Source organism: Lacerta agilis, chromosome 13 (genome assembly GCF_009819535.1).
Source record: "Lacerta agilis isolate rLacAgi1 chromosome 13, rLacAgi1.pri, whole genome shotgun sequence".
In the NCBI taxonomy this organism is placed as follows: domain Eukaryota; kingdom Metazoa; phylum Chordata; class Lepidosauria; order Squamata; family Lacertidae; genus Lacerta; species Lacerta agilis.
Window position 1 is genome coordinate 42,013,609 of NC_046324.1, and position 19,970 is coordinate 42,033,578.

General features: G+C 44.3%; 1 protein-coding gene across 1 annotated transcript in view; it reads left to right on the plus strand.

Moving 5' to 3' along the window:
• The window catches only part of CCZ1 (CCZ1 homolog, vacuolar protein trafficking and biogenesis associated), a 30,107-nt gene extending 10,348 nt beyond the window's left edge, over positions 1-19,759 (plus strand). The window contains exons 6-15 of the mRNA XM_033166971.1: positions 848-931; positions 2,841-3,016; positions 5,028-5,109; positions 5,244-5,305; positions 5,914-6,025; positions 8,197-8,230; positions 9,027-9,144; positions 16,086-16,244; positions 17,062-17,189; positions 19,478-19,759. Of these exons, the coding sequence (XP_033022862.1) occupies positions 848-931; positions 2,841-3,016; positions 5,028-5,109; positions 5,244-5,305; positions 5,914-6,025; positions 8,197-8,230; positions 9,027-9,144; positions 16,086-16,244; positions 17,062-17,189; positions 19,478-19,533 (1,011 nt within the window). The 3' untranslated portion in view covers positions 19,534-19,759. The remainder of the gene's footprint in view (positions 1-847; positions 932-2,840; positions 3,017-5,027; positions 5,110-5,243; positions 5,306-5,913; positions 6,026-8,196; positions 8,231-9,026; positions 9,145-16,085; positions 16,245-17,061; positions 17,190-19,477) is intronic.
• Positions 19,760-19,970: the final 211 nt, after the last annotated feature.

Genomic DNA, 19,970 nt, shown 5'->3' on the forward strand with positions numbered 1-19,970 from the left:
CTACTTCTGTTTTGGCAAAGGACTGTTGCAATTATCTGATTATTGACCGGATACAGCATTAACTTTATAATGTGCAGTGTGCATTTTTCCCCCCTTTAAAAAAATTGCTAACCCTGTGAGACAGTGTTGACACGTGGAGAGATAATTTCAATATGCAAAAACATTTGGTTGTGCCCGGTGGGATTTCTTTCCTTGAAGTGAAGACATCTTCGCATGCCAAAACACTTTGGAAAGTCTCTTCTGTTTAAAAAATAGATTGCCACATGCTCCTGCACAAAACTAAAAAGGTGTGCAGCACCAGATGCAGTGTTCTTTGGATCCTGTTTTTGGGCCATGGTTTGGCACTGTGTGGATAAGCATTTAAGGACCTTTCAACTCCTGTGATTTCTGTGATTCTCTCTCCCTGGTTTGTGGCAAACCATAGTTTGCAAATTCATTCAAAGCTGCCACAGTTTAGCTTGCTTTGCAAACCAGCCTGCTAGTTGAGCAAATACATACATGTCTGTCTTGGCTCAAGTCATGTAAATTCATCTCTCTCTCAAACCTACATAGGTAGTTGTTGCTATTTCTATAATTTGCACAATATGCTGGTTAAGGTGTGTGCAGGAAGTGGGGAGGATATCGCAGAAATTTGGTGCTTCACCTTCATCACAATCGTTCTGTATGTGAATAAACACCCAAGTGCAATGCAAATTTATTGCTCCTAAAGCATCTAAAATTAAGGAACTGGAATTACAGAATTAGCACTTCTACTTCCTTTGTCATTTGATTACATCTTGATTAGTGCATGTGCTTGTAATGACTCAATACTCCCAATTATTCCCTCCTGCCCCCCAATAATCCTTAGCTTTTTAATGGAACATTCCGAAAAGCCATGGAAGATGGAGGTGTAAGAGTTCTAAAAGACAGACTAGAGAAATTCTTCCATCGGGTAAGTTTTTATTATCAAAGCAGCAATAGAGTGTTAGAATTTGGAAGCTTGTTCAGCCCTGGTGACCTAATGATCCATGTTGTCTTGGGTGTAGAATGCTCTGAAAGTAGACATGCCTTTAGAAAGAAAGAAAGAAAGAAAGAAAGAAAGAAAGAAAGAAAGAAAGAGATGTATGCACCCTCCAACGTAATTTTGAAGAAACCTGCTTGCACTTCTGAAACCTTTGCACCCACTTATGACTGGGTGTGCTGTAAATCTGTTGCTTTCATGAGTGATGCTAAAAATGTGTTTTGTCTGTAGTACTTAAAATGTGAATATGTCTAATGGCTAATAGGGAACAGCTTTATTTTTTGCCAATTGATAACTGTTAGAACGTAGCTCTTAAATTTGATTGATGTAGCAGACGTGCACAATCCTGTTCTTAGCATCTTGCCCCCTTATTACTGGTAAGTTCCTTAGAATATGTAGAGCCCCAGTGTCTCCCTTAATTCATAAGCTACTCTCAGAGCTTGGGCAGTCCTTTCCTTATAGGATGCTATACTACAATTTTCTGCATTGCAGTAGTTCCTATTACTCCTGAATGCATTTTCTTTCATTTCACATTACTCGCCAGCAGGCTCCACAACTCTAGTTTCTCCTCTTACTGTTCCCTTCACCTCTTGTCTTTGCCTCCTTTGTGCTCCTCTTCCTTTTCAAGCTTCCCTCTGTCCCTCTTCTTCCTCTTGGGACCTGTCTCCTGTACTCCAAAGCACTTCTTTTAGCTGGCTATGTATCCTCTGAGGCTTCTATTCTGCAATGGCCAGTTGCCTCTCCTGCCGTCCGCTTCCAGCCGGCCGACAGAGATGCAACACAGCGGTATCACATGCCACACTGTCTTGACCCATGCCGTTAAAGAATTGAATTGCTGGTTGCTGATTACTGTTTTCACCATAGAGAAATACATGCCTCCCAGGCATAGATCTAGACATGCCTCCCAGGAATTTGCCCACTGGTGTGCTAGAATAAGGTGGGCTTCATATTTCTGAGAGTCCAAAATATATTTTTCAATGTTTGTAGTATAAGTCAGTGAGAAGTTGTCACACAGATGTGAAAGGTGACAGTGTCAGTCATGAACCTGCAGTTAGGATTGGCTATTGGACACGGGTGGCGCTGTGGGTTAAACCACAGAGCCTTGGGCTCGCTGATCAGAAGGTTGGCAGTTCGAATCCCCACGACGGGGTGAGCTCCCGTTGCTGGGTCCCAGCTCCTGCCCACCTAACACTTCGAAAGCACATCAAAGTGCAAGTAGATAAATAGGTACCGCTCTGGCGGGAAGGTAAACAGTGTTTCCGTGCACTGCTCTGGTTCCCCAGAAAGTGGCTTAGTCATGCTGGCTGCATGACCCGGAAACTGTACGCCGGCTCCCTCGGCCAGTAAAGCAAGATGAGTGCCGCAACCCCAGAGTCGTCCACGACTGGACCTAACGGTCAGGGTTCCCTTTACCTATTGCAGGTGGGGAACCTCTGGCACTCCAGATGTTGGACTCCAACTCCCATCATTCCTTTTTTTCTTCTTCTTGTTTTGAACAACTGTTTTCATTGATTTCTTTGTAACTCCTGTTACAAACTCCTAACTGGGCTGAGTTGGAGCCCAACAACATTTGGAAAGGAACTCCATTGCTGGGCTATTTGGTTTAGATGTAACAACAAACCATAGCTTGCATGCTGGCTTATTCATGAGGTTTGGGTGAAAGTGGGTAACTTCTGTCTAGAACACAGCAGAAATGGAAGCTTTCAATATCCTCACCTTGCATCTAAACAGGAGAGAGGGCATGAGCCTGAGAATTGTGCCAGATTGTGTTTGTCATGTTTTTCATGCCACGGCACTTAAAGGCAGTCATTAATACAGCTTTTCTATGTTTATTCTTCAGTACTTGCAAACACTTCATTTACAGTCATGTGACCTGCTGGATGTTTTTTGTGGGATCAGCTTCTTCCCATTGGATAAAATGACTTACTTGAAAATCCAGTCATTCATCAATAAGATGGAAGAAAGTTTGAGCATAGTCAAATATACTGCCTTTCTCTACAATGATCAGCTCATCTGGTAGGTACCTGAGTGAATTGATGTCAGGGCAATGCCTCAAATCTATCCCCCTCAAAGGCACCTAGTTTTCCACATCCAATAATTTGTTTCCTTGTTTATCTCCTTGTTAAAGATACGTTGCAAATTTCTGTGGTAAAATCTATCCCAAGCAGTCCAGGAGGCTTTGACATCAACTGTTCCACATTGAAATCAGTAGTGCAGGGGAGGAAGGAAAAATGTGGTTTTTACTGAACACTTGTCCAATCTTAGTCATGCTTGCACCAAAGTAAAAAAAAAAAAAAAAAGTTCATTGATTTCAATGGGTCTTCTCTGAGTACCGTGATACCTCTGGATACAAACTTAATTCGTTCTGGAGGTCCGTTCTTAACCTGAAACCGTTCTTAACCTGAGGTACCACTTTAGCTTATGGGGCCTCCTGCTGCCGCCACACCGCCGCCATGCGATTTCTGTTCTCATCCTGAGGTAAAGTTCTTAACCCAAGGTACTACTTCCAGGTTAGTGGAGTCTGTAACCCAAAGTATTTGTAATCCGAGGTGTTTGTAACCTGAGGTACCACTGTACTACTAACATGGGACATCATCCTCAATCTCTGAGGATCTTGGTAATAATCAGTCCCTTGATGCAATAAAAATATCCTTCAGAGTCTTTCGTTTTGAAGTAAAAGATACGAAGGTGTGTAAATAAATAAATAAATAAATAAATAAAGGAACCCCAAAATTGGAACGGCGGCATCTTTTCCAGCAATCCGCAGCTCTCTTTTGCCATCATGACTTCACCGATATGAAATGTTGCATTTTAAAAAGAAACAAAGAAATGTCTGCTGTTTGCAGCATCCTTGTAACTTAAACCTGGCAGTTCCCCTTCAGCTGCGTTTCTTTTCAGGGTGTTTATTGACACGGGACAGCTGCACCAAGCATCCAGTTTCATTTGAGAGTCGCAGTTCAAGGGTTTCCTATTCAAAAGTGATTAAGGAGTCAAGAACTAATGTGCTCCAAGCCTAGACAAGAAGTAATCTACGTATGGCTGCATAAAATAATTAAATCAGATTAGGGTTTCCTAGGTTTGTTTTTCTTCCTCTCCCTTTTTCACTTCTTCCCTTTTACAGTAAGCTTATATTAGGAGTTCCACAGAAATGAAATATAGAATTCATTCAAAAACTTACCAGAGCAACTAAATCGTGTGGGCATGCTTTGTACATCACAGTGAGAAATAGGGAATGAGAACTCCTGCCATTGGGGGTCAGCTAAGCCCTGGACTCACATCAGAAACTTAGGACCAAAGCCTATGTTGGTTTTTCAAGTTTCTAGGCCTTATGCCTACCCACAATCTGTTTATAAACCCAGGTTGAGACTTTATCAGTGCTTGTGTGTCAAAGCTGGTTATTAAATGCCGTGGTGCTTTATAATTTGGAGACGTTCCTTTATTTGGAAGCTTAGTGAAACTGGAAATGTAGCCACGCCTTTCAAATATATTGGAACAGAAAGGCTCTTGAGTCTGCTTTGCAGAACTCTGCCTTTTTCTGCAGATTCCGGTGCTCACTCTGATTTATATTAATGGATCCAAAATCATTACACTAAGCTTGGATGTGTTAGGTGTTCCTGCAAATTACATTAGGCAGCCAACATCTTACCTGTCGTGTTCATACTGTACATAAGACACAAGACTTGTGAATGGTGAGGCTTTGCCTTTGCCAGCTTGTGGGTCTTCTGTGAGCTGTTTCTTTGTGTAGCCTGATTTTATTAATGATGCTGGGCTGTAGCTCAGTGGCAGGTCACCGTGACTTCCATTCAGAAAGTCAGTCAGGCTGCATCTCTTGATAAACGGATCACAGAACTGGGAAAGATCCTTTAGCTGAGACATTGGAGAACTGCTGTTAATCAGTGGAGAAAGTGCTGGGCAAGAAAGGTAAACTTGTTTTGACACAGTTTTATGTGTAAGCAATTAACAGTACTTGAAACAGTGGGCAGCCTTGTCATCATGTGCTATAATGTTGTCTTTCTTAACATTCCAGGAGTGGATTGGAACAAGAGGACATGAGAATTTTATACAAATATCTCACCACATCCCTGTTTCCAAGGCATATAGAACCAGAGGTGAGTCATGTGGCTTGGCTTACTTAAACAGGAAACTACTACTATTTCCCCGTTTAAAAAAACTGCTCGATTTTTCTTCTCCTAGGAGTGGCGGGCGGGAAATTTCCTTAACCCTGCAATCTCTTTTGTTTCAGTTGGCAGGGAGAGATTCCCCAATACATACAGAAATGTCCGGAAATCTACAGCACTATGGAAGGTAGCAGTTTTACATCTGTTGTAGTCTTTCTTGCCACCAGGCCAGAGAATCGAAACCTCCAGGTGTTGTTGGACTACAACTCCCATAATCCCTGACCATTGGCCATGCTGACTGGGGTTGATGGGAGTTGGAGCCCAACAGCATCTGGTGAGCCACAGCTCCCCCTTCCGTGGCTTGAGGCCTTGTTTTTACAAGGTCAGTTATCCAAAGGTAGTAATTTAGTTCCTTTCAACCTCTGACTTATTAACAATAATTGGATGCTTCAGTAAATTAAAGGCAAGGGAAAGGGAAACTTGGTGGATTAGTTCAGTTCTGCGTCTCTCCACCTCTAAAAAGGACTGAACCCATAATAGTTGAAATCAATATCAAACCATTCTGAGTTGAGATGTAGCCTGTCCTGCTTATGCAGCATCTGTAACTGGCTCCATGCAATATCAAGTGGGCATGGGCTCAATTCAGACACAATGCCAAATTTTAATACTATCTTTTGTATTTATATTGTAAAATTCTAATCTTGTACACTGCCTGGAGATGCCAGGTGGTATATAGTTTTTTTGGTTTTTTTTTTACATAAACAAAATAAATAAAGTCCCATCTCTGCCTTTCAGGTTTCTTACTGGACCTTTGAACCTGAATGATCCAGAAGCGAAATGTAGATTCCCCAAAATATTTGTAAACACAGAGGATACGTACGAAGAGCTTCATTTAATTGTTTATAAGGTAACCGTTGCACCTTTCCCTGTTCACTGAAAAATGAAGTTAGACTCCAATTCTGTAATTAGGTATGTATGTAGAAATCTTGCCCTGAGTGAAAGAGTTCAACTTCTCTCATTTCCTGGGCGATATGATCTATAGTGCTGGGGAGGAACCCCGAAATTGTTTCCGGTTATGTCCGTCTGAGTAAGGCCGTAGTCCTGTGCCAACTTACTTTGAAGAAAATTCACTAAAATCAGAAGTATTTCTAAGCTAATAAAATTTGACTGCAACTCTGTGTCATTATGCACTGCAGTACTGTTTTGGGAAACACAGAAAAGCCCCAAGTTAACCATAACAATTAACAATGAGAGTAGCCAGCTGTCGTTCATATTTCAGGAGAAGAGCATTTTAATGACACTGGGCTTTGGAGACTTATAATTCCAGCAGATAATGTATAAGCCATAGCTTTCTGTAAAGCAGTGTTTTTCAACCACTGTTCCACGGCACACTAGTGTGCCGCGAGATGTTGCCTGGTGTGCCGTGGGAAAAATTGAAAAATTACTTTATATATAGTCAATATAGGCACAGAATTAAATTTTTTAACATTTTCTAATGGTGGTGTGCCTCGTGATTTTTTTCATTAAACAAGTGTGCCTTTGCCCAAAAAAGGTTGAAAAACACTGCTGTAAAGAACTGTGAGAGGTCTCTGAGGAAGCAAAGAACTGGGACCCAGGGATAGCCAATCTGGTGCTCTCTTTTTTTTTCTTTTAGAGGAGCCGTGGCTACAAGTGATTACCAGCTATCCCATGCACAAAAATCATGCTTTGACAATTGGTTATTCCGGCTGGGGCTGGTGGGAATTGTAGTTTCAGTATGTGGAGGGCACCATGTTGGCCACCCCTGCTCTAACGCAGCTCAGAGTTCATTTCAGATCATGCAGGAACCAAAGTATAGTGTTAGAGTACCGTATTGGCCCGAATATAAGCCGCACTCCCCCCCCCAAAAAATTCTGACCGTTAAAAGTTAAAGTGCGGCTTATATTTGCAACCTTACAAAAATTCCAATATCGCTGCTGAAACAGACATACAGTGAACCCCACCCCCTTAACTCGTTAATTCCTGCTGGAGCCCTGGCAAGGGTGGGTGGGGGGCGGGTGGCCGCCGGTGCCGCCACTTTGCGTTTCCTGCTGTGTGCCTCCGCTGTTGTTCGGGGGGGGGGGGTTCCTGCCCAGTGCTGGCAGCAGGAGGTGGTGGGACGAGTGCCGGTGGGGGCTGCTGCGGCGCAATCCCCCTCTGCCTGCCTCGCTGCTGTTAATGGAGCGGGGGGGCGCCCGCCTGGCGCAGTGTGAGACGAGCTGCGTGCCCCCCACAGAATGTCTCTTCTTGCCCAGCCGGCCCCTGCCACTATTAGGGAGCGGGGGGGTGCCCACCCGGGGGGGGAGCCAGTTGTGGGTGCCCCGGCAGGCCGCCTCCTCCACCGTCACCCTATGCAAACCTCCCCCCGGCTGCACCATGTTGGGCTGGTGCTGCAGGGGAGTGTTGGGGCGCCTTCGGCAGCCCCCCATCATTTCCCAGTGCGGCGTGTGGGTCCTCTAGGGCCGCAATTTTTTCCTCAGACCACGTGGTCACTGCCAATTTTAAGGGAGCAACTTATATTCTGGTATTGTCTTCTTTTTCTTTTCCCCCGTTGAATTTTAAATGTGCGGCTCATATTCGGTTGCGGCTTATATTCAGGCCAGTACAGTATATATTTTGCAGGTCATATGGAATCGAAGATCCTGGGCCTGGGAAAGCTGAGGCTTGTATGTGAGACCCATTGTCAGTCAGAGACCAGAGATAGCAGACTAGATGACACTCCTCTTCTTCCACCCCTGTCAGATCTTCATAGGTTTGGGTCTTAACCAAGGATGGGGAAACTGTGGCCCTCCTGATATGGTGGGATTCCAGTTTTAAAAATCTCTGGTCTTTGGCCATGCTGGCTGGTGTGGATGGGAACTGGGAGTCCAACTGCATAAGGAAGGCTGCAGGTCTTCTGGCAGCCGTGGTCTAAAATATCTCCCATGTCCCATGGGAGCTTCCCCGGAATTACAAATTTAGGAAAGTACAGCAACATTCTTGAACAGAGCTTAACTCCCAGTAGTCAAGTGTATCCATGAGACAGAAAACGGATTATGATAAACGTATTCTTCCTTGCAGGCTATGAGTGCAGCTGTCTGCTTTATGATTGATGGTGAGTATTGAGTAATATTCTTTGAAACAGCTACGGAAGTTTTAAGTCTTCTTGTTTTTGACAAATCCTGACATTTGAGCATTATCCATGGTTATTAGGGCATTAACTGTAATGGTATATTGCTGTATGTAGTTTTACCAGCATCTTACAATGAAAATATTTTTCTTTTTTTTAACTGTGTCCAGTCAAAAGGGTAAAATTTCTGTCCACAGTGATGCCGGCACTCTGCTAATGAGTCATCAAAGGGTAAATATGGATAATGGAGTAGAAGCACAGAGGCAGCCTGATATGTTTACTCAGAAGTAAGAACAACTGAATTCAGTGAGGATTGCTTATAAGAAACTCTGCAGAGTACAGGGAATTTCAAAAAATGCTTTAGGTTCTTAAATATTCTTATGCACAGAATTGTTAGATCATCTGATCTTCCAGCTGTTTCAGTGCTAACATCACCTCTTGGTCCGGTGGGGCTTCTTAGGTATGAGTTCTTATTCTGTATGTACAGAATCCCAGTGCCTCGAGTGTAACAAACAGTTGAATCTGCTCCATTATCCCTGTAAATCAGGGATGGGGAACGATTGGCCCTCCCAAATGTTGTTGGGACTCCAGCTCCCATCAAGCCCCAGTTAGCATGGCCAGTGTTTGGGAAGGATGGGAGTTGTAGTCCAACAACACCTGGAGGTTGACAGATTGCCAATTCCTGCTGTAAATATTTGGTGTGATCTTGAAATGTGATGTGGCTGTGACACCCAGGAGGAAAGTATCATTGGTTTGTTTGTTTTCCAAAACTGTTTCACAGCCTCTACACAGCCTACGTTGGATTTTTGCCGTAAACTTGACAGCATTGTCGGGCCTCAGCTCACAGTATTGGCTTCAGATATATGCGAACAATACAACATCAACAAAAGGATGTCAGGGTTGGTACTCTCTTTATTTCTGTTTCACAACATCAGCTTTTTAACGGGTGCAGATATTTTAAGAACTGCCTAAAATAGGAGGCAAATCATATTCATGGCAACATATTGAAAATTCTGTGTTATTTTTAAGTTTCGAAACATTCCCTCCCCCTGATCTTCAGCTGACAAAGGCCCCCGGAGCCCTTGTCACAATTTGGAAAAAGACAGTCCATATTCTCAAGCTACATTAGGCCAAGTGGCAACCACTTTGCATTTTATCCCCAAATAACTTTGTGCCTCCAATTTATTAGTCCTTACCCAGAAACTCTTACCTACTAAATGAAGAATGTATACAGCACAACAATTCTATAAGCTGCCGGTTTTGCAGACATGGGCAGTATCTTCAGGGAGGACCTGCTTACCTCTTTCTCTGTTGCCTTTTGGCTGGCAGCATGTCTGCTACTGTTTTCTTGCCCACTGCATGCAAAGCAATGCTGTGCAGCAGGTAGCTGGGTCTACCACTAGTGAGCGAATAGACAGTTCCTTCACCAGTGGCTGCAGCTGGGTGGGGGGATGCTCTATATAATACAAAGATGGGAACTGGATCCTCCCCCCGGCCCTGCAGGACAACTCTTGGAAGGTAGACGAGAGGAGCTGGCAACTTGAAAGGGCCTCACCTTCTGAAGTCTGTTTGAAAGTGATTTCAGTACAAACCACTTTGAAATGGACTTCAAAGGTGATGTCTCTCAGCACCCATCAGCTGGTTGGAGCTGAAAGGCATCAGTGCAAACTACTTGGAAAATGACTTCAAAGTTATCTTTATTTTGTTTACTTGGAGCATTTGTACCCCGCTCTTTGGCCAAAAAGGCCCCCCTTACACGGAATCAAAACAAGACACTCCCCACCTACAGGCTTACAGTCTTAATAAGCAAACAAAAATACAATACAGTGCTACCTTGGTTCTCAAGCGCCTTGCTACTCAAACAACTTGGAACCCAAACACTGCAAACCCGGAAGTAAGTGGTTTGAGTGCCACACTTCTGTTTTGAGTGTTACACTAAGGTCTGTCTGTTTTCGCTATTTATTTTGCGTTTTTGTGGCTTTGTGTTTTGTTTTTTGTTTTTGTGACTGTGTGGAACCCAGTTCGGCTACTGAGTGATTGCTTGTGTGACTGCAGTACATTGCTTATTGCTTTCATTTTATGCATCAGTGGTCTCATTAGATAGCAAAATTCATGTTAAATTGCTGCTTTAAGGGTTGTTTTTAAAAGTCTGGAAATCCATTTTGCACTACTTTCTATGGAAAAGCACTCCTTGGTTTTGGAACGCTTTGGTTTTGGAACGGACTTCTGGAACAGATTAAGTTTGAGAACCAAGGTACCACTGTACAAAGGGGAAATGGCTGCCCTCAGATGACAGCTATGCCTTTAGCTGCCCCACACCTGACACTACACCTGACATCAGGGGTGGGCCATGTGGGTGCGGTTTGGGGGGAAATGCCTAGTGGGCCAAATTAGACCTTTGGGCCGAAGGTTCCCCACCCCCAGTTTATTACCTTGTGGCATGCAGCATCCTCTTTCCTGGTATCCTTATTTCTCATCCCCTATAATAAATTGGGGGGCCCTGCCTCCCCAGAAAGAAACAGAGATAAGGAGCCCATTTATACAATCCATGGCTCTTTGCAGATTGGATAGAAGAGGCATTTCTTTGCAAAATTTGCCCTAGTGTCAAGAAAGAGACCTTATCCTCCAAGGATGACAAAGGTAGATTTGCTTGGTTGGTTTCATTCTCATCCCAGGTTTGGAGGCAAACGGATGAAAAACACGGGGAGGGAGCCAGGCCACAGAGGTCTGCACTGCCCCATCAGGTCTCCTCTCAGGTGTCCTATCAGGTATGTTCCCCAGGGAAGCAAAGGAGCCTCAAAAAGATGGATATGGTGTTTCCCCACTCACTCACCCCTGCATGGTCAAAGCAGTACAGTGGGGCAAGGAGCATGCAGTTTTCACTGGTGTTTTATGGCACACATTGGGATGTATGAGGAATGGGGCAGGGGAGAGAGGTTAGAACCTTGCCTCCTAGCCCATTTCTGAACAGCCAGGGTGATAAAAGGGCTAGCCTTCTCCTATCCAATGGCTGTGCTTCCTTGGAGAGACACACAGCTGACTCTGCAGCTCCCTGAGGTTAGGGGAACCTATTTGATGGTGAAAATGAATGGGCAGCAGAAATCTGTTCCTGGTAAGGCTTCCTGGTAAAGGTCCCTCCAAGCTGATGCAGGTTTCTTCTGCAACATGTTGTCGAGGTTCAGCCAAACTCTTTAATAAGCCTGATCTGTTTGCTTAGAGATGTTGAGCATTCATCCCGATTTGTTTGTGGGGAGGTTAGAAGTGTTGCGTCAAAGCATTTTCCCGTCACTTGCCTTATTAGAAAAATTCCAATCTTTTCGGGGAGTGAGTTTGTTTTGCAAAAGCTTCAAATCAGCTTTAATTGCACGGCCTGGTTTTTCTGGGATGTGATTGAAACCCGCTCAAAAATAGTGACCGCCTGGAAGCACCCTGAGGCAATAAAACTGCATTAGTGGTGGGTTTGTGCTGGACTCTCTACCCATCAGTTCCACTTTATGAGTTGCTCTGTGATGCTTCCCCGTTGTTACTGCATTATTGCCATTTGTGGCATGAAGAGTTAGAGGACTTCAGCCGGAGACTACGGGATAGGCACTTGCTGCAGATGAAGCAGTATGACTGTCCTGAAACTTTTTCAGGCACAAATGGTGTTGAAAGTGCAGTCACATGTAACTGTCCCAATAACCTCATGAGCACAATTCACCATGAATGCTCAGTAAAAAGGATGGGTGGGGGGGGGGGCTGAGCTCCAGAGCTCTAAAACCTTGAATCCTTTTAGCCTGCCACTCATTTAAACTTGCTGCCTGGTGACTCAAGAAGGAAGTTCCTTTTTGGAGGGGGATAAGGTTAGCCCTTGTTATTTGCAATAGAATGAGAAAGCAGTTGTACTAAGTCAATTGGACTATGCAAGAAGTCACAAGGTAAGGCTCCTTTTTTAAATAGTAAAAACAGTTAACATTTCTATTTCCTGAGACCCTTTTCTTCAGAAGCCTCAGGTCATCCGCATTTCCTCTTGTCCTGCTGCTTTCCTCCAGGGAAAGCTGCTCTTTAGATCTCAGTCAGAGCAAATGGCAATTCAGGTTTTCTCCGGATTGACGATTGCTCCGATTTAGCACTAAAGAGTGGGTTTTCCCTGGGAAACGAGCGGGACAAGTGGGAAACTGCTCAGAGCATGGGACAAGCAGAAATGCAGATAAGCCCTAATAGGCAATGCACAGTAATGAGACACTATTTAAGTTTTATAAGTAAAATATAAACAAAGCATAAAGAGATCTATTGACCAAACAACTATCCCAGCTTCTGTGACTCAAGGGGCTTGTTGCAAAGACATTCTCTGAAAGCTGGGGCCACTAATAGTGTGAAAGCAAGTGATTAACTGGGGATGTTGGCAGGAGGCTTAAAATATTAGGAAACCAAAAGGCTGTAGTTACTATAGTGGTTTCATATATACCTTCCCAGACCTTAAGCTCTTCTTCACAGCGCTGCTTTGAGTGCCCCTACCAAACAAAGTGAAGTCAGTAACCACTAGGGTGGGGGCCTTTTTTGTCTCTTAGCTGCTTGTTACTGCTATTCATTACATCACATTTCCATGCGCTGGGAGGTCAGGAAAATTGCCCAGGGAACATCTTGTGCTTTCTGTCTATGACCTTTTGTGTTCAGCACATCAAAAAATCAGAAAACCTACAGCCAGCCCTTATGACTTCTGGGATCTTAAATGACAGATAAACGTATTTTTAAAAAGCAAAAAAGGTCAAACCTTGGGGCTCCTATAAAGGCTTTGGAGCCATACGCACATGCCCAAGAACCTTTTTCCTGCTCCGTTTCTGAGCTGCCTTTCAGTCTTATAGCAAAACCCCAACATTTATGGTGTTTACTGACTTTTAAGAGATTCAGCCACAGTTTAAAGTTTGTGTGTGTGTGTGTGTGTGTGTGTGTGTTTAGTCAGCTTATTTTTCCTTGGGGATATATGTTGCTCATCATCTAAAAAATCAACCACTGTTGACTCTATCAAAGCTGTCAGTTATGCTTGTAACTGGACCAAACTGCTAGCTTTTTTTAAATGGTGCTGGCAGATGAAAGTGATGGAAGCTTATCTGATTAAGCCTGCCTTAAACTTTGATGTGGTGGCATCCTGAGAACCTGTTGCAGCATCTCTTAGTGCTAATACAGCTTGGTTGATCTCCTACGAAGGAAGTTAACCAGCTTTAGTTTGAGGTGTCATGTGACATTTATTGCAAGGGGAAGCACCGAGCTGCAAATGTCAAAATACATTTGATTTTCCAGAATAGCAGACAACAGCATCAACCCTAGTATCTGTAGAGTTGAGAATGATCAAACTGACCAGCTCCTGATCTGACATGTGTTTATCAGATTGCAGTAAATTTGTAAAGGCCTGGGAAGCGGGGAGACAGGAAAAGGCAAGGTTGTTTTTTTTTATCTTCTTCAATTTTTCAGAACAAATGGGGGGGAACCAGATTTTTTCCCCTATTCCCCCCCTCCCCAGGCATGTGAATATCTTAATTACAGGTGCATTAAAACAAACTTCTATGTAGTTTTGCTTAGCAAATGTTGACCTGTTGAATTTGGAGCAAGCAGCCATCAGCAGATCTTAGGTGGGATGTGATAGCAATGCAACGAGGGACCAGATATGTTTTGCATGCAGAGGGGACTTGTTTAATACCTGGCATCTCTAGTTAATAGCATCAGGCAGCAGGTGATGTTGAATACCTCTGCCTGAAATTGCGGAGAGCTGTTGTTAGTCAAAGTAGACAGTGCAGGGCTAGACATGATACAAGACTCTCTATGGCTTTCCTAACATTTCTCCAAAATATTGAACCTTTTCCTGACCTCGGTCTGCTGAACAAGAACAAATGCTTCTTGGACTATAGCAGGGGCAGAGAACCTTTTTAGTCCAGCAGGCTACCTCTTTATCTCTCCACCTCTGCAGGCCATAATGATGTCAGGTGGCTGATAGGTAAGCAATCCCACCTACCTGTCAAAGTCGACCCACAGGGCAGGGGAGCGGTTTTGTTTCACCAGTGTGTTCCCTATAGGACTGAACACTCTGCTCACCAGCTGATGAGTAGAGGGTTCAGTCTGGCTGGCTGCAGGGGTCTGCTTCAACAAGGGAATGCAGTGGCAAAGTGGCAGGATCAAAGCTCTCTCCCCCCCCCCAGTGATGTCAGCAGATGGGCAGCTAGATGTTGTTTGAGGGCAGGGAACGCCTTGCAGGCCAACCTGAATTTTAGGGTCTTCTAGCCAAAAGAAAACATTCCCCCCAATTTCACTTGGGGCAGCCTTCCTCAACTTGGTGCCCTCCAGGTGTTGCTGGACCATAGCTGTCAAGTATCACGTATTTGCCAGGATTCCCCCGTTTTTAAACGCGTTTCCCGCTGCAATCCCAGGTTAATCAAAAACCCGTATATTCCCTTCCTTCCCCGTCTCCCCCGTTCTTTGCCTGCTGTCACTAAGAGCCAGACTATCTGCAGACAGGCAGCAGCCAGAGGAGGGGGGAGGAGAAGGAGGAGGGGAAAGGAGGAGGAGGAGGAGGGGAAAGGAGGAGGAGGACTTGTAAGCGCCGAGGGGAGGGACTCGCAGCCTCGCTCCGTCCTGCTTCTTTCTTTGCGCGCAGGCTCCATGCGCTCCATGGGACTCGGCTGAGGCGGGAGCGGCGCTGCCGCTACCGGTATTTTCTTCTTCCTCCTCCTCCTCCTCCTCCTCCTCCTCCTCCTCCTCCTGAGGGTGCTGGGGGAGCAGTTCTCCTCAGCTGCCTCTCGCTCGCTCGCTCTCCTCAGGAGCTTCGCCAGCTTTTAAAAAGCGGATAGGCCTCACCGCCAGGCAAAACGGAGTCGGGAGTCCTGAGTGAGATTGGTGAAGAGGAGTGTCTGAGCAGCGCCCTTCTAGTCTCTCCTTCCTGAAAACACGCAGACACATTTACCTCAGCTCTGAATGAGGAGGATCAAGCGGGCCCTGCTCTCCTTTCCCCTCCCCAAATCCTGCGCTGGGCGGGAGGGGTGGGCGGGGGGAACGTCAGAGGAGAGAGAGAGAGAGGCAGGCGAGGGGACTGTCGCCGGCTCCGCCTCTTCCTCGGCGGCTCTCGGGCAGCTGGAACTGCACGCGGTGCCGCGGCAGCGGCGGCGGGAGGCGAGCCTGGAGTGGAGGGATGTGGGGCTTGGGACGAGGCAGGATCTTCGGCGTCTTCTCCGCTCCGGTCCTGATGGCTGTGGTCTGCTGCGCCCAGAGTGGAGCCTCGGCATATTTTCCCATTGGCTCCGCCCACTTTGGCTTCTGGCTCCGCCCACCACTGCCACGTGACTATCATAGGTGAGGCTGCTGATCCCTTATTTTGAAATCCGAAAGTTGACAGCTATGTGCTGGACTATAACATCCGCCACATACAACAATTGGCCATGCTGGCCCTCTTGATATTTTAGATTACACCAGGTTGGGGAAGGGCTGTCAGTCAAGCTGATCTCCCAACTCTGGTAGCTTGTTCAGGGCCAAGCTGAGGATCTCACTAGAAATGTATCACAAAATGTGAATGCCTCATGTTCTCTGCTGTTGCACTGCAGCACCAGACGTCTTGTCTCTTTTTGTTTCTGGCTCAGCAGTTCTCAGGATCGGCTCCTTAGTCTTTCTGAATTCCCTGATTCTGAAGTGGCATTAGCAAACCGTAGACATTACTCCGGAGTCTGACAGCTGCTAATATTTCAATGGCTTCCAGGAACATTTTTTCGATCCTGACTTAAAAATTAAAGCATATGGTAGTAAGCCACTCTGGATAGACACTCAAAATGGCCTTCCTCTTCTTGCTTATTCGACCATTTCCTTCCTTGTTTCCTAGGTCTGAGAAGGAACCTCAATTTAAATTTATCTATTTCAATCACATGAACCTAGCAGAGAAAAGTACAATTCACTTGAGGAGAACACCCAATATCTCGCTCACGTCGGTTCATCCTGACTTGATGAAGATTCTTGGTGATATCAACAGCGACTTCACTAGGTGATGTAGCATTCTTCCCTGCCTTTGTTAAAATCTGAATATCATTCAGTTTGCATAGTTAGATCTGGCAGTGCATACTTGGAAGCAATTTTCTTCTTCCTTAGCCGTAATGCTGTAGTCAAAGTAATACACCAGGAGTGTAAATATTCTCCGTAGTATGATAATACTTATAAATCTCACTACTGCTAAAGATTCTGAGTAATGTTTCCTTATCTTGTTCATCCTCGGAGAAAAAAACACACCTATAAAGTCTATAATTATATTATTACCTCTTTTTACAGATAGGGAAAGTAAGGCAGGGAGTGAAGGAATTTCTGAAAGCAAACTAGTAGATTTATGGGTGAGATGAGATTTGAACAGAGGTCTCCCAGATCCAGGCTCAGCACATTGTCAGATAGACCACATTGGCTAAATACATGCATGCATGCATGCATACATATCACAACCGCAGAATTTTAGATGGAATTTGTGTGGTGCCGCAGAAGTGGCTGTCTCATGAACAGGCAGGTTTCTGTTAGGAGGTGAAGGTGTGTGTAACTTTTTTTTTGCAGTCCCACTAACTAAAGCTGCTAGATCCTAATATTAGCAAATTCTCCAGGAATTCTGTGTCAGTGTGGTACAGATCCTACCACAGATATAAGAATTACTTAATCTATAAGACTTGAGGAAAACCTAAAACAATAAACCAAAGCTTGATCCACTTGCTGATGTTTAAAATCTGATTTATATGATAGTTACTGTCTTTTGCTTGGTTTTATTCCTTTGTTACTTATTTGAGGCATCCTAAGATTTGCACATACCAACTTCTACCTTTTAGGGTTGATGATGATGAGGAAATCATAGTGAAAGCGATGAGTGACTACTGGATTGTTGGCAAGAAATCGGATCAGCGGGAGCTCTATGTAATTTTGAATCAGAAAAATGCAAACCTGATTGAAGTGAATGGTAAGAAACTTTTTTTAAAGTGTTTTTTTAAAGGTTTTACCACTTTTAAGTGTTATTAAAACGCTTTCATTACTTATTTATATAGAACTCATTATATTTTACAAAACATAAGGGGACAGCTTTTCTGTCCCAAGGAGCTTATTGTTTAAAATTGACACAGGGGAGGGAAACTGCAGCAGAGCTACACAGTATTCACTTATTTCAACTATCACCTCCTGGCAAATAGAAGGGGAAGAAATGGAGGCAGTGAGAGATTTCACTTTCTTGGGATCCATGATCACTGCAGATGGTGACAGCAGTCACGAAATTAAAAGACGCCTGCTTCTTGGGAGAAAAGCAATGACAAACCAAGACAGCATCTTAAAAAGCAGAGACATCACCTTGCCAACAAAGTTCCATATAGTTAAAGCTATGGTTTTCCCAGTAGTGATGTATGGAAGTGAGAGCAGGACCATAAAGAAGGCTGATCGCCGAAGAATTGATGCTTTTGAATTAGGGTGCTGGAGGAGACTCTTGAGAGTCCCATGGACTGCAAGAACATCAAACCTATCCATTCTGAAGGAAATCAACCCTGAGTGCTCACTGGAAGGACAGATCCTGAAGCTGAGGCTCCAATAGTTTGGCCACCTCGTGAGAAGAGAAGACTCCCTGGAAAAGACCCTGATTTGGGAAAGAGGGAGGGCACAAGGAGAAGGGGACGACAGAGGATGAGATGGCTGGACACTGTTCTCCAAGCTACCAACATGAGTCTGACCAAACTGGGGGAGGCAGTGGAAGACAGGAGTGCCTGGCGTGCTCTGGTCCATGGGGTCACGAAGAGTCGGACACGACTAAACGACTAAACAACAATGTACTTGAGCTGGGTTACAAAAGCCTGGCTCCCACATCACTAAACCAGAGTTTAATGTCATGCATGGACACACAAGTGCCTTGGTGCCCACAGGGCCTCCCCTGGCTCTGAAATTAGTTTTGAAAGAAGCATGTAATTGTAGCCAATCTTCTTCTTCTTCTTTGGCAATCACTCGTACCAAGTAAGATTGTCTTCCATGAACACGGTTTTAACATTGAGTCTGTAAGTGACTGTGGAGGCCAATTCTGGATCCACACGTCCTTCCACAGTGAGGACCTTGGTTTCCAGGCAGGAGTTGATCACAGTGAGGGTTTGCCAAGCATGCCTTCCTCTTAGCACGTTTCTCCCTTTCGTCCTGAGTTCAAGCATCTTCAAAGCCCATGACGCCTTTGGTAAAAGCTGTTTTCCAGTTGGAGCGCTTACAGGCCAGTGTTTCCCGGTTGTCAGTGTTTATAATAATAATAATAATAATTTATTATTTATACCCCGCCCATCTGGCTGGGTCTCCCCGGCCACTCTGGGCGGCGTCCAACAAATACTAAAGTACAATACAAAGCCACAAATTAAAAACTTCCCTAAACAGGGCTGCCTTCAGGTATTTTCTAAATGACAGGTAGTTGTTTATCTCTCTGACCCCTGATGGGAGGACGTTCCACAGGGCGGGCGCCACTACCGAGAAGGCCCTCTGTCTGGTTCCCTGTAGCTTTGCTTCTCGCAGTGAGGGAACCGCCAGAAGGCCCTCGGTGCTGGATCTCAGTGTCCGGGCTGAACGATGGGGGTGGAGACGCTCCTTTATACTACATTTTTAAAAATTTGCCTTGAGAGAGTCTTTAAACCTCTTTTGTTGACCACCAGCATTATGCTTTCCGTTTTTAAGTTTGGAATAGAGTAGTTGCTTTGGAAGACAATAATCAGGCATCCTCACAACATGACCAGTACAACGAAGTTGATTGTAGCCAATAGAATAGGTTGCGGCGGGTATGTGTGGTTTCTCCAGTTTGCAGATGTGCCCATGGCTCCAAAAATACTAGGGACTCCTGGTTTAATGTAAATGAGCATGCTGCTCAAAAGTCCTCATGTGGTTGCTCCCTTGAGTGTGCCAAGGAGGAAACAAACCAGAGACTAGCTTGTGAATCAGCGCTCATGGTTTGTTTATCACTTAACAGTCATAATGGTTTGTTCCTGTGGACTTTTGAACTGCACAGCACACTTCTTACATTACAATGGTACATGGAGAGGAAGGGGTTATGCAGAAGGCTTTTAGATTTTATTCTGTCAACAGTGATTTTTAAATTTAAGCTGAACCTTTGAGAAAATGCAAACCTTTTGTAGTCATTTACGGATCACATCACTGGAAAGACACAGGATCAATTTGAAGCTTGTAATTGGTGCCATACTTCTAAGTCTTACAATAATATTTCCTCTTTTTTCCCCTCAGAAGAAGTAAAGAAACTTTGTGCAACACAGTTCAACAATATATTCTTCTTGGATTGATCAGCCGGGGACTAACTCTTTTGAAGATGGCTTTAAAATATCCTGAAAGAATATTGGTTTACTGTGACATGTTATTAGTCATATTACTGACTGGAATAATGACAGTAGTAGAGCAATACTTGCTTTGTAAGAATCAAATTTCTACTAAAACTCTACATTCTGATCATATGGTTTTTAGATTTTAAAGTATTTATGTGCAAATGAATTAAAATTAGTCTGAATTAAACATGTGTCATTCTATTTCTCAGATAATGTTATGTGAATATTTTACCGGAAAAATAAAATTAGTCATTGTTACAATTTTAATGGATCTTCTTCCCCTTTATTGACTCTGGAGAAAAGTTTATAAAATCTTAATCATTCATCTACTGTTGGGGACAAAATGTTTGTAAAGTTGAGGCAATAGTTACCTTCATGAAAACAGAGAGAGATTTGAC